Raw genomic sequence first — 12,959 nt, 5'->3', positions numbered from 1 at the left:
TTCTTTCTTTTGTTAGGTTTTGGCAGATTGTGTCTTTTAAGTGTTGGTTTAGCTATGTGAGAACGTTAGGTAGGAGGATTGCAAGTTTGAGGTCAACTTGGATAACATAGCAAGACCCTGACTCAAAAAGGAAAAAAAAATGTTTTGTATTATATAGGTTATCAAATTGATGATTGTCCTTTCAATATCCATAAGATTTGTAGTGATGTCCTCTCTTTTCTTTTCTTTCTTTCTTTTTTCTTTCTTTTTTTTTTTTGTGTGTGTACTAGGAATCAAACTCAGGACTTCAAGCTTGCCAGGCAGGTGCAGTGCTGCTGAGCTCTATCCCCAGTTCATTTCTGACATGAGTATCTATATCTTTTTTCTTAATTAGACTGACTAGAGCATGGTGGTGAACCTATGGCATGGGTGCTGCAGCAAGCACACAGCCTGCTCAGTGATGATGACGTGAGTTGTATGAGTTGTTTTTTCTAAACTAAAACCTAGTATTCAGGTTTAATTACAGCCTTGGAACTGCAATAAATAAGGGCTTTTGGGTTGTAGTTTGGCGCCTTGGTCTCTAAAAGGTTCAACATCACCAGACTTACCTGTTAACCAGGCTTACCTATTATTTGTATTTTCAAGGAACTGGCTTTTGGTTTTGTTGATTTTTTTTTTTTTTTTTTTTTTTTTTTTTTCCCCTACTGATCTCCTGTTTTCAATTGTACTGGTTTCTGCTCTAACTTTTATTACTTCTGTTCATCTGCTTACTTTGGATTTAGTATGTCCTTCTTTTTCTCTTTTCCCGAGAGAGCAGTTTGGATAACTGATGGCAGATCTTGTTTTCTGATACTTGAGTTTAGAACTACCCTGTCTTCTTGATGACCTGAACTATTGTTCTTATGGAGGCCCCTGTTTGTCTCCAGTGCTGCTTTTCCCTTCAGATCCGTTGTGTTGGGTGTCAGAATCACACTGTTGTTCTGTGTGTGTCCGCTTACAGGAGGAGGCAGCAGCCAGCCACACAGTGATTTGGATGAGAAATTTTTAACAGAATTGGTGTGATGGATCATTAAGAGAATTCTAAAGGTTACCCAGAGGGGAGTAGAGTCCCCAGGAGGAGTCCCAGCACTGGGACCTGGCTCCCTCAGTGAAGTCAAGAGGGTTGCCAGAGCTGGAGCCTTGCTGCCCACAAGTCTGGATCAGGTCAGTCCCACCATGCTCCCTGGGAGGAGACTTTGAGCAGGCTAGAGTGCAGGGAAGCCAGGTGTAAGTAAAGGAAATGCACTTAATTTTGTACGTTATTCTCAAACTGTTGAATACTTACTACATTTACCTTAGTGCAGTTAGACTTTGCCACTCTGTATTTTAAGAAGAAACTTGGCAGACTGTCAGTTTTATGAATTTTTGAGGGGCAGTGATTGGGTCTAGAGATGATAGAAACACACATGCATTCCAAAAAGCAGAAGCAAGATTAAATAGTATGATCAGAATCACCAGCTGGGAATGTCAAATTATTTTCACAGGACATAACAGTATTCTCAGAAAGTCCAAGCATTTTCTAGCATTTCCTTATTGGAAATAGCACTGGCAAGGATGACCATATTGCCTGTGAAGTGTTGGCAGTGTGCTGAAGATACAGAAGACTGCTTGCTCTTTGTTAGGGTATCTTTCGTTTCTACCTGCACATAGAAATCAGTGCTAAAAAGAATCACTCTGAAAGAGAAATGAAACAAAGTCAATCTAATGGAAGGTAAACAACTGAGATTTTAGGGTACAGTTTTATTCTAACTTTTTCAGTGCTGGAGATTGAACCTAGGACCTCTCAGTGCTAGGTAAGTGCTCTACCACTGAGCTATATCCCAGCCCAAGACTATTTTTAAATAGTGTTGATTTAATGTTTGGACTAGAGACACCAAAACCAGTAAGCACCTTTAGAAGCTGGGAACCCCGTGTTGCAGGCAGTATTTCAGGCAGTGGGCATTAATGTAGAGGTGAGCATTTTCTGAGTGACTAGTCTGTTTCCTCCCCAGCAGAGTTGATGTCTTGGCAGTGGTCTATTGGGTGCTGAGTAAAAAGTGCCTCTCATTGTGGTTTGATTCCTCGGTTAGTATGGGCTACTGTAAATTGACATGTTTCCTCAGGAGGAACAAGTTGCATTTGCCTACACACTGCTGCATTTAAACGTCAAGTATATTGTATTTATTACTTTAAATGAAGACAGTGTTAAGTTTGTAATTTGAGGTTGCAAAGTATGACTTTTTTTTAAGATGTGTGTTAGCTCATGGATTTTCCCCACTTTGCAAATGAACTATGATTATATTAGAAGCATATTACTCACCAAAGGAATGTTCAGAGCGGAGGTTGCTGTGAGTATGAGGCTCTACGTCCAGTGGTCACATGAGCACTGTCACAGGGCTGCTGCTGATGGCCTGAAAGGTGGGCAGTGGCCCGGAGACCTGATGCTAAGAAACTTGTGATCTCATGGATTCCTCTCACTAAGTTTGTGTGGGATTGATTTAAACACGTGCGCAGCACACACACACACACACACCCCACCCCCACCCCCCTAAATAGCTCTGGATAAAACTTACGAATTCCAGAGGTGGCAAGAGGATCTTGAGATTTGTCTAGACTGCTGGCCAGCACAGGCGCTGCTGAGTGGTGGACAGTGGTGGGTAGGACTGAGAAGCAAGCACAGTGGAAGGTAGAAGACTTCAGTGATTATCTTTTGTTAACTACAAGTGGCTGTGTGTTGGGATGGCTTGGGTTACTGAAAATATCATAGAGTGGGTTTCACCAGTTTCTCACAGTCTCATAACAACTATCTAAAATGGCAGATCACTGAGCTTGGTGCTGGCCTGTGGTCATCTGCAGGAAGTGAGGTCAGGGAGATACAGGATGTCAAAGCCTGCTGAGTAAGTGACTGAGGGAGAAAACAGATGTGGGATTATCTCTGAGGAGGATACCTGGGAATAGACCAACCAGGCAGCATGCCTTGAACCACCGCGGAGTTGTTAGACCATAAAGAAAAAGGAATGATGGTGAACCATGCACTTCGTAAATCGCTGTGTTTGGACCTCTAACAGCAACACAGCACTGGCTCTGCCTGCAGCTGGCCTCAGCGAAATGAAATAGATGCTGCAAGGGAACGCAGGGCCCATCCTGGCTTGGTGGATAGGGAGGAGGGACAAGTTGTCAGAGGTGTGAAACAGCAAGGTCTTGTCCATGCTGGTGTGTGACGTAGGTGTCGCTTATCTCATTTTATTTTTTCAAAGTTGATTTGCACTAGTACACCTTTGCAGAACGTGATAACATTCATTGTGGGGAATGGGTAATATCCACACCACAACCTAGTACTTTCTACATGCCCTTCCTCTGCCCCTCCCTCTCCTGGTCCTGTCCATTTGAAAAAGACCTGTGTCCTTGTTTCCTATTTTCTGTGTTTTTCTTTGCTTTGCACTTATATTTTGGCTTTCTCATATAGGAGAAACCTGCGATATCGAAGCTTGTGTGTCTTGTTTTCTCGTGCAGTATAGCAGCTTGGGTAGGGTACAAGGAAGAAGGGATGATGAGCATGTGTTGTGCTGTGGGTCTTCTGAGGGGGGCGCTTACTGGCTTGGCACCACCTGATGAGCGGCCCATACAGAGTTGGTGCCTGATTGCACTGTGCCAGGCTCCTCTCAGGTAGGGCTCTGATCTGCTTAACACAAGTTACTTCACCTTTGTTCTTAAATGTGTCTAGTTGCACACCAGATTTACATGCTACTTCTGAAAAGGTACATTTGCCACTTTGCCTTTTGCTGAGTCTTTTTTCTTTGTGTTTCAGATTTCTCTATGAGTCATCCATGAGGACTTTGGGAGAGTTTCTGAATTCCTGATGAAGACCCCATCTTTGGATTTGTAGACGTAGGAAAAGGACTCACAGAAGTGAAGTGTGTGTGTGTGTGTGTTTCTGGCTGTTAATGCTGATAATAGGGTAGGATGGGAAGTGGGCGTGAGCTGAGAACTCTGAAGTTCCCAAAGGTTTGCTCAGTGCCTGTGTAGATAATATATTTAATATAGAAGATTCTAGGTGCCAATGGTGCCGAAATCATGGTGCAGAGAAAAAAGGACACTTTTCCAACAAATTTGGTTATTTTAAAAATGACTTTTTATATGTATACGCTATTTCTTGGAGACAACGAGTAATAAAGCAGTGACAGCCTGTTTGTGTGCTTCATTTAACTGTTCATGAGTTTTCCTGTGGGGCCAAGGCTGCTTCCAGGGCTCCTGCACTGTGGCTGTGGTGGCTCAGTCTACTACACTAGAGGACCGCTGAGCACTGTCACAGCTGGAGCTGTTGACCATCGTCTATGACCTCTTCTCTCCTGCCCTGCAGGCACCAGGTGGTCTTGGCGGCAGACACCTGGGAACAGACTGGGGTTAGTGCTGCTTGACCTTCATGTTTACTTTATCTTCCTCAGCCTCTGAGCAAGAAGGTTAGGAAATCCCAGTGTTCCCTGCCTGTACATCCCTGAGTAGATACAAGAAAGGGAATTGCTATATGTAGGAGCATTTAGGATTGTTCAAGGTGCACCTGAGAAACAGGAGGTGAACGCTGGAGTACTACTGCAGCTTGGTTCAGTTAATTTAGAAAACACAACTTTTCTGGACTTTCAGTTTGTGAACTGAACTATGTTCTATAGTGGTGAGTGACACTGTACTGGGGATACATTTTTGTCACTCTGGATACTTCAGAGTCACTGATCAGGAAAGGTGTATGCTAATTCATTGTGCAGTTAACTGAGAAAGAGATTGATATTGCTCCCCCTTTTCATTCTCCCCTTTTCCCACAGATACGCTATCTGATTTTGTAGTTGCATACATGCTCACCTAGAGCAGAGACCACATTCACCAGTTGGCTCGCCTCTCTGTATAGCCAGGTACCCCATGATAGTGAAAATGTCCAGAGGTGCCTTGAAAGACAGGCTGTTCATCCAGCACTCTGCCCACCCTGGAGTGGAGAGGAGTGCCGAGGGCAGAGCTCCTGTAGCTGTGCTGCTCTGTGGGGCTGGGGCAGTGAGTTTGAGCTCTCATCTAAGTCCCTGATACCTTCAGGAGGCCCGGAGACACAGGCTGGAAACTGAGAGCGGAGCCATACCTCACAGCCATACTGAGGACAAGTGTCGCGTGACTCCTTCCAGGCACATGTTTCAGTTGCTCAGTCACCTCCTGAACCCCATTCTGACCCTGAAGTCCTTTCTGTCCTGGGGAGCAGGTGGGGGATTGGAAGCATCGCTCTTGTGGCACTGACATCAAAGAGTGGCAGGACTGACTGAACTGCAGAGAACAAATACACGTGTTTTAAGCACTTTCTGCTGTGGAGGCATTCTGCAATGGAGAGGTCCTGGGAACACGAAATGGCAGTAAGCAAAGTTTAAATGGGCTGGGCAAGGTCAAGCACACCTGTAATTCCAGTGCTTGGAAGGCTGAAGGAGGATCGCTGCAAATTTGAGGCCAGCCTGGGCTACAAAGTGAGTTCAAGGCCAGCTGAACTGAACTACATAGTGAAAAACTGTCTCAAAAAGGCGCAAAAATAAATGATCTGCTGTCTAGATCAGTGGTTCTCAAGCTATAACCTGCATCAGGGGATGACTGGCCCCATCCAGAGGACGTGAGGTATGACAGTCTGCAGAGTCACCGCTGATGGGCTTCTTGCATCTGCCTGTTGGGACCTTCACTGCATGGGTCTGTGTGAGTACGTTCACAGGGTCTGCATCTGGAGTGGAGGTGTGGGCAGCATGTTAAGTGAGCCCCTGTTCTCCATACTAGTTGTGATGTTTTATACTTGCAGCGACTGCTCCACAGCTGTTCTCGGGGTTTGCAGTTCAGCATGTTCTGTGAGTATGGGATGACTTGCTGTGGCTTCATGTGCGTTGTGGCTGTTGGGCACTGGACACTTCAGTATTTGTGGGTCTGCGCTGGGGAAGTCACAGCTTGAGTTGCGCCCTGATCTGTTTCTGCTGTGTTCTGTCCTCCGTGTTACTGAGCTGTGAGGCCCTTTGTATGTCAGGGTGGTCTGTCTTCATCTGCTAGTTACTCATGCTCTTCTGGCACCTCATCTGTCAATTCTCTGCCTACTTCCTGTTTTCTCTGGGCTCCATGGTCCCACTGCTTGCAGCCCCTCCCACGCTGCATGGTCTGGGCTGTTTCATTTGAGGGTTCCCATGCATGTCTAGCCATCCTTTTTAAGAAATTATTTTTAAATTTTATTAATACATGTTTGCAGTACATGCAGTTTACAGTTATCTTGGGGAGTGGATACAAGTACATAATTCAGCTTGATTCTATTTTTAATCCCCTTCCCCTTCCCTCTTATCTTCCTCCCTCTTCCTTAAAATCTCCTTTTCCCATTTTCATTCTTGTTGATATTATTAATCTTATCTCATGTTTATAGTATAACATGTTTACATTCATTGAAGTTATTAGTTTTCTGCACATGGCATCTCTTTATTCTAGTTGTTTTCCCTTCCCTTCTCCTCTCAGCCTTGTTCTCCAGGACCCCTTCCTGTTCACAAGATATCTAGCCCTTTGTTTCCTTCTATCCATCCTACATTGTGCTGTTTGTTTGTATTTTGTCTTACTCAAGTGAAAGCCACTGTATAGTGATTAAACTTATGTGTCTGATTTGTTTCACTTAACATATTTTCCAGATTGATCCATTTTCCTACAAGTGTTTCAGTTTGTCCTTTATAGCTGAGTAGTATTCCATTATGTACAGATACATTTTATCTAATGGTTTGTTGATGGGTTTGAAGGCTACTTCCAGGATTTAGCTGTTATGAATTCTGTTGCTGCAAGCATTTGGTGTGCATGTATAGCTGTAGTATGACTTCTTTAGCTTTTTGGGAAAGATGCATAGAAGGGGTCATATGGAGTTTAGTTTTTTGAAAAAATCTCCATACTGACTTCCAAAATGGGTTATACTAGTTTATATTTTCACAAACAACAGGGTTCCTTTTCCACTGTATCCACACTAGCATCTGTTGCGATTGACTTCTTGATGAGGGCCATTCTTTGGTAAAAGATGGAATCTTTTTTTTTTGTACTGGGAATTGAGCTCAGGGCTGTGTGCTTGCCGGGCAGGTGCCGTGCTGCTGAGCTACATCCCCAGCCCAAGATGGGATCTTAGCATTGTTTTAATTTGTATTTCTCTAATGGCCAAAAATGTTGAACATTTTTTCATATATTCGTTGGCCAGTTATACTTCTTCCTCTGAGAAGTGTCCATTTCACTTGCCTATTTCTTGTTTGGGTCTTTTATTTTAGGTGGTACAGTTTTTTAATCTCATATAACCTTTCTGTAGCGTTACACTACCTTGTATTTGCTTTCCTTTCCATTTGTGCCTCAGGATCTGCTTTAGGAGAGCTGGGAGACATTGGGGTCTTCTCTTTTTTTGGTCTTTTTGAGACAGGGTCTCGCTATGCAGTTGAGGCTGGCCTTGAGCTCACTTTGTAGCCCAGGCTGGTCTCAAACTCGCAACGATCATGCTGCCTCAGCCTCTCACGTGCTGGGATTACAGGCCTGCGCCACCATGCCTGGCTGCCTTGGGGTCTTCTTTTGCCTTGTTTCCCGTGGTCCTATGTGTATGTATGTATATCTGAATTTATCTTTTTTTTTTTTTTTTTTTTTTTTTTTTTGGTTTTTTTCCAGTACCGGGAATCGAACTCATGACTTTGCGCTTGCCAGGCAGGTGCTGTGCCACTGAGCTAAATCCTCAGCTCCTGAATTTATCATTTATGACCCCCAAGCAATATGGATATTGGCATAGAGGGAAAACCAGTTGTCAGCCACTACTGTGTTACCTTGCTATAGAAATAAATTAAGCAACAACAAATCACATCAGATGTTAACTGGATATAAACAAACCCTCATGAACAGCCCTTATTGAACAAAGAGAAACGTGACTTTAGCAAAGACAATTTGGGCCACCCATATGTGGACCTAAAGTAGTTCAGACCACTAGTTGCTAGACGTAGGCAGCAGTCCCAGAGCTCAAACCATGAGCTCTGCACCTTATGCCTTCTTCTAGACTGCACCCTGTGACAAATATGCCTTCCACTCCTGGCCTCCCACAACAGAATATAGACGCTGTGATCCTCCTGATCTGGCGCGTGCCTCTCAGGAGATCCCCGTTCAGTTCTCCCTGTCTTCAAGCCTATCTCCCAGGCTGTTTCTCACCTGGTGTCTGTGGGGGGGTAACACTTCAGTCCTCAAGTGAAGCCCTCCTCCGGGGTTTTGGTCTGAGCAGGTTCGTCTATTGGTCGTCACCTCTATTGCCCTGTGCTGTGGAGACCCCAGGAGTGCAGGCAGCATCAGCTGGGGCCCCTCATCACTTTATCCTAAGAGCAGGTATAGAAAGGCAGGCTGGCAGTCTGGCCACTGAGGGGGTGTCAACTAAATGGAGGTCTTTCCATCCGAGACCTTCATGGCAGTGTCTCAGGGTCCGTCCCCGCTGACTAGTCTGGGTCTGTCCAGCTCCAGCCCTGCCTGGAGGGTGTTGGGAGCCACTGAAGCTGGAAAATAATTACATGTGCAGGACGAAGCCAGCCTGAGAACACGGGAGCTCCTCGAAGCATGTAAACAAGCCGTTGTAGCTTGTTAACTGATTGCTGGGTAGCGAGGCTGAAATTAATCAACCTCTCAAGGGTATAAATAAATGCTCTACTGTTCTTGGGTGGGTTCCCCTACTCCACTCAGAAGATGGGACCTCCACCTGATCCCAGCTTTTTGTCTCTTGTCTATTTTTTCCTCCTTCCCACCGCCATTCCTTCCCGGGGTACAGCAAGAACCCAAGGGAGCATTACAGGAGGGCATCCAGGTGCTGAGCAGGGGAGGAGGTATTGGTGCCCAGGACACGGAGATCTGAGGCTTTGTGCTGTTTGCACCCTCCTGCCTTCTGGGGGGATGTCTGGCAGCTGCCTGGCAGACTTGTTTCATTTCTACCCTCTTCCACCTCCCCAACCCTGGATGAGTTTGAAGCATATCCCATATGTGACTTTGAAGCATGTTCCATATAAAAACCAAATAATTACATAAATTAGATATTATATGGAAAAGGAAGGGGACCAAGGGATGGAGTGGGAAGAGAGGGTTGAAAGGGATTAAAACAAGATGTGTGATGTACCAATTCCATGATAAATGTAATCATAAGTAAAACTTTTAAAAATGAAAAGAATTATGAAGCAATCTCAAAAAATTATATTAGACAGTTACAATAAAAAAGTATAATATTTTATATCTCAGATTCTAAAATTGGTTATTACATACTTCCTTGAGTTGGGATCCCAGGAAAGTTTATGCACTGGTGTTCTGTATCTCTTTTGGATCCTTCTGTCTTCCTAGAAGTCACTTGCTTGTTTCATGCCCTTCTTAGCCATCCTGCCTCCTGCAGTGCACTGAACTTGCTTCTGCGATTGCTTCCGCCTGTGGTGACTACGGCTACTGATGGTGATTGTCTTGGATGACTGTTGCATGGTCTATGTGGGAAAAGAGGAAAAAGTCCTGGATTTCCCCCCTTTACTTACTAGTATTCAAAATAATGAACTGGGGCGGCTGGGGATTTAGCTCAGATGCACAGAGCCTGCCTGGCAAGTGCAAGGTCGTGAGTTTGATTCCCGGTACCGGAAAAAAACAAAAACAAAACAAAAAAATAATGAGCTGGGCATGGTGGCTCAGGCCTGTAATCCCAGCACTCAGGAGGCTGAGGCAGGAGGATTGTTGAGAGTTTGAGACCAGCCTGGGCTACAAAGTGAGCTCAAGGCCAGCCTGACCTGCATAGCGAGACCCTGTCTCAAAAAGACAAAAAAAAAAAAAAAAAAAAAGACCATCTTCCAGAAATAGCATCACTAGTGTTACATCTGGGCAAGGCTACAGGTGCCACAGGCCATAGGGCCTGGCCCATCAGCTTCCTGTGCTGGACCTGGAAAGGGCCATCTGCCAAGGACTCTTGGTTGGGAGGCAGCAGTGTGGCTGGGAGAGGTTGTGCCGACGGGCTACTGGTGGCTGGCTCTGGCCTCTTCAGCACTGTCAGGAGAGGATTGTGGAAAGGACCAAAGTCCCAGTTGTGAGTCTGGGTCGTCCTAGGGATGTCAGGGTTCAGCCCTGCCCACTGGATGCAGGCGATGTCCCTCAGCAGCCAGAAGCCTGCCTTATAGGGATAGTGTTTCACGCACCACAGTCCCCTTGGGCCCTGAGAGCAGCTCAAGGCTGTGCAGCCTTCTGCCCTTGGGGCTGACCCCATAGGGAAGCACAAAGTCCTTTCCAATGGGGCCATTTTGCCCCACCTGGGTACATAGTCAGGTATTTCTTTTACCATCAATTTGTAGGGATTTTTAAAACTGCTTTTAGTTCTATAATTGTATTTACATGGTGCCAAGATCAGATTTTCAGAAAAGATATATTAAGAATGTATTTGCTTATTTCCAAAATAGGTAATTCATTTTCTAAGTGTATGGCTTATTCTCTTAAAAAGTAAGCAAGTCTGAAGCTTACCAGTTCCCTTTCGCAGTGCAATGGTGGCATACCAGATACACCTTACCTTTCTTGTTTTCAGCTTCATGTGTCTGGAAACCACTTCAAAACAGTGTGGAGAAGCCCATCATCCCCTGTACCCGCCAGGGAGCCAGGGACCGCAGCTTTCCCTGTGCTGTGCTCCCAAGAGTAACCCACTCTGGAGTATTGGCCTCCTTGATCCGAGCACTTCCCACAGCCCAGCCTGCAAGCACGCAGGCTTTGAAGGAGACGTCAGGACAGACCCTAGCAGACCCTCATCAGCTAAAGGCTAGGGGGATAAGAATGTGTCTGAAAGCTGTTTGCTTGTGAGGCACCTGTGAGCAGGGTGCCAACTCTGCCACATCTCACATTTGCACGGTTGGGTCAAGCATGGAGGGTCAACCATGACCACCTATCTGACCAGCTTGGCCTGCAGCCCAGCCTCATTCCTAATGACATTTTCTTCCCTCAATCTCCTCTGCATTTCTTTGCCTTTAGTTTCTCCTGTCATTTTAGCAGATCCAAGGTTGATCTGCCCAGGCCAGAGAGCTGAGTGTATGTAGTGCTGAGCCCAGGAGGGGTCGGAGGGGCGCTGTCCATACCCTCTGAAACCTGCTTTTGTTACTGATACTTTGGTGATTCCCCCCTTCCCTGTTTCTTCATATCTCCATTCTTGTGACATTTTCCTTTTAAGTTTGCCTTAACACAGAGTCCTAGGGCCAGAGCCCTTGGGGTGAAACAAGACCTTGTTGAGGAAACTACTTTTAATTTAGGCAGTGATCAAACAAAGGACAAACAGTCTCATTCTAGGACCTGTTCAACAATAAACAAGGAACCAGAGACACCACAGCCCAAAACAAACAGTCAACCAGGATGTAGGCACAGGCTGGCGAGTTAAGCTCCTCCGGTCCCCAGCGTCCTCTGTAAATGCCAAGGTACTGGCCTCTGAGTTACTGCAGGGGCCAGTGGTATGGGTGCTGTGGGAGATGGCTGTTGGCCGTGACCTCCTCTGTACCAAGGGGAGAGTTAAGACAGCTGACAGCACAGCTCAGCCCTGCCCATGGGCTTCTAGTCATCGTGGGTCACAAAGGGCCTTACCTTCTGCCAGCCTGTCTCCAGCTTTTCCTGTCTTTTGTGTCACCAAGTCTATGAGCCAGCTCTCAGACCTCAGGGCTTCTGTCTGTCTGCCCAGCTTTCCCAGCACCCTGTCCATGGCCTGATAGGATGTGGCCTGTGTAGGTAGCAGAGGTAGCAGGGGTAGCAGAGGTAGCAGGGGTAGCAGGGGTAGCAGGTCTGCAGGTGAATCAGCTGGGTTAAATTCTGCTCAAGGAGTTTCATTCATCCCATGACAGCGCTTTAGGTGCTGATCTACAGTCCAGGCTGCAGAGAGAAGCAAGGCAAAGGAGAAACCCCATCCACTGAGGCACTCAGACAGCCCTGTAGGGAGAAAGTGGAGGCAGAGCTCCAGCGTCCTGGGTCGGGTACCTGCTCTCTGGGTAGCGAGGTGAGGCACCCTTGCCTCCCGTGGGCCTGAAGACGGCCTGAAGGAGAGGTGGACAGGAAGAGCAGCTTCCTGTGGGGAGCACGAGAGTGGCGTAAAAGGTGGGGCACGCAGGGCCTTCGGGATAGTTGGCCCCACATCCAGTTCTAAGCTCAGGCCCACTGGACTGTGAGCAGCCACCCTACGCCCCCGCCCAGGTGGCCGGGGACATGGGAGAGATGGAGGGAGGGGGCTGGTGAAGCAGGAGCACCTGCAGGGGATCGCCAGCAGGTGGGGAGGCTGGGGACCCAGAGGGCCACAGGTGGGAATGGGCACCCTAAGGTTCACACACAAATACCCATACTCTCATCCCCACCCACTTACACACACACACCCCTCACCCACACACCCAGAGTCACACCCAGCACCCACACAACAGAATACACACAGCCCTTTTCCCGTGCCTTAAATGCCACCCCACCACCCCATGAACCAGTACTGTCCTGGTCTCTTTGAAAGTAATCCCTCTAGGAGGCTTCACAAGGTCTGGAGGACCCAGGTCCAGGGAACTGGGGGGAAAGCGCCCCAGCAGATCCTAGTTCGGCCCCACAGTCCTCCAGCCCAGACGCCACATGAGGTTCCCCCTCCCTGTGCGCTCTGGCCCAGTCCTCACTTGCAGCCACAGCTGCTCCCATGGGTGGCCAGCTCAATTCAAACAATAAGTAGAAATTTGGTTTCTCAAGCCTGGAGCCAGCTCAGGGGAGCAGCTTAACTTCACCCCTGGGCCGCGGGGTCTGCCTGGGAGTGAATCCCGACCCCCGAAGCGAGGTGGGACAGCCAGCGGGGAGGGGGAGGGCAGGAGGGGCGGGGCCGAACTCTCGCGCCCCAGGCCCTCCCCCGCGGCGGGCGTGTCCAGGACGGGGCGTGTCTTGGGCGGCTCTCCGCGGTGGGCGCGCGGCCGGGGGCG

General features: G+C 47.3%; 1 protein-coding gene across 1 annotated transcript in view; it reads left to right on the top strand.

Moving 5' to 3' along the window:
- Ncapg2 (non-SMC condensin II complex, subunit G2) overlaps positions 1–4,198 on the top strand; it is a gene marked incomplete at its 5' end in the record, with an annotated part of 59,009 nt that extends 54,811 nt beyond the window's left edge. The window contains 1 exon segment of the mRNA XM_005414102.2: positions 3,806–4,198. Coding sequence (XP_005414159.1) covers positions 3,806–3,857 — 52 coding nt within the window. The 3' untranslated portion in view covers positions 3,858–4,198.
- Between the last annotated feature and the right edge of the window lie 8,761 nt (positions 4,199–12,959).

The sequence above is a fragment of the Chinchilla lanigera genome, unplaced genomic scaffold, assembly GCF_000276665.1.
Source record: "Chinchilla lanigera isolate Chin_1 unplaced genomic scaffold, ChiLan1.0 scaffold00178, whole genome shotgun sequence".
Lineage (NCBI taxonomy): Eukaryota > Metazoa > Chordata > Mammalia > Rodentia > Chinchillidae > Chinchilla > Chinchilla lanigera.
The sequence above is the reverse complement of the archived record's forward strand: the minus strand, read 5'-3'. Positions and strand labels throughout refer to the sequence as shown.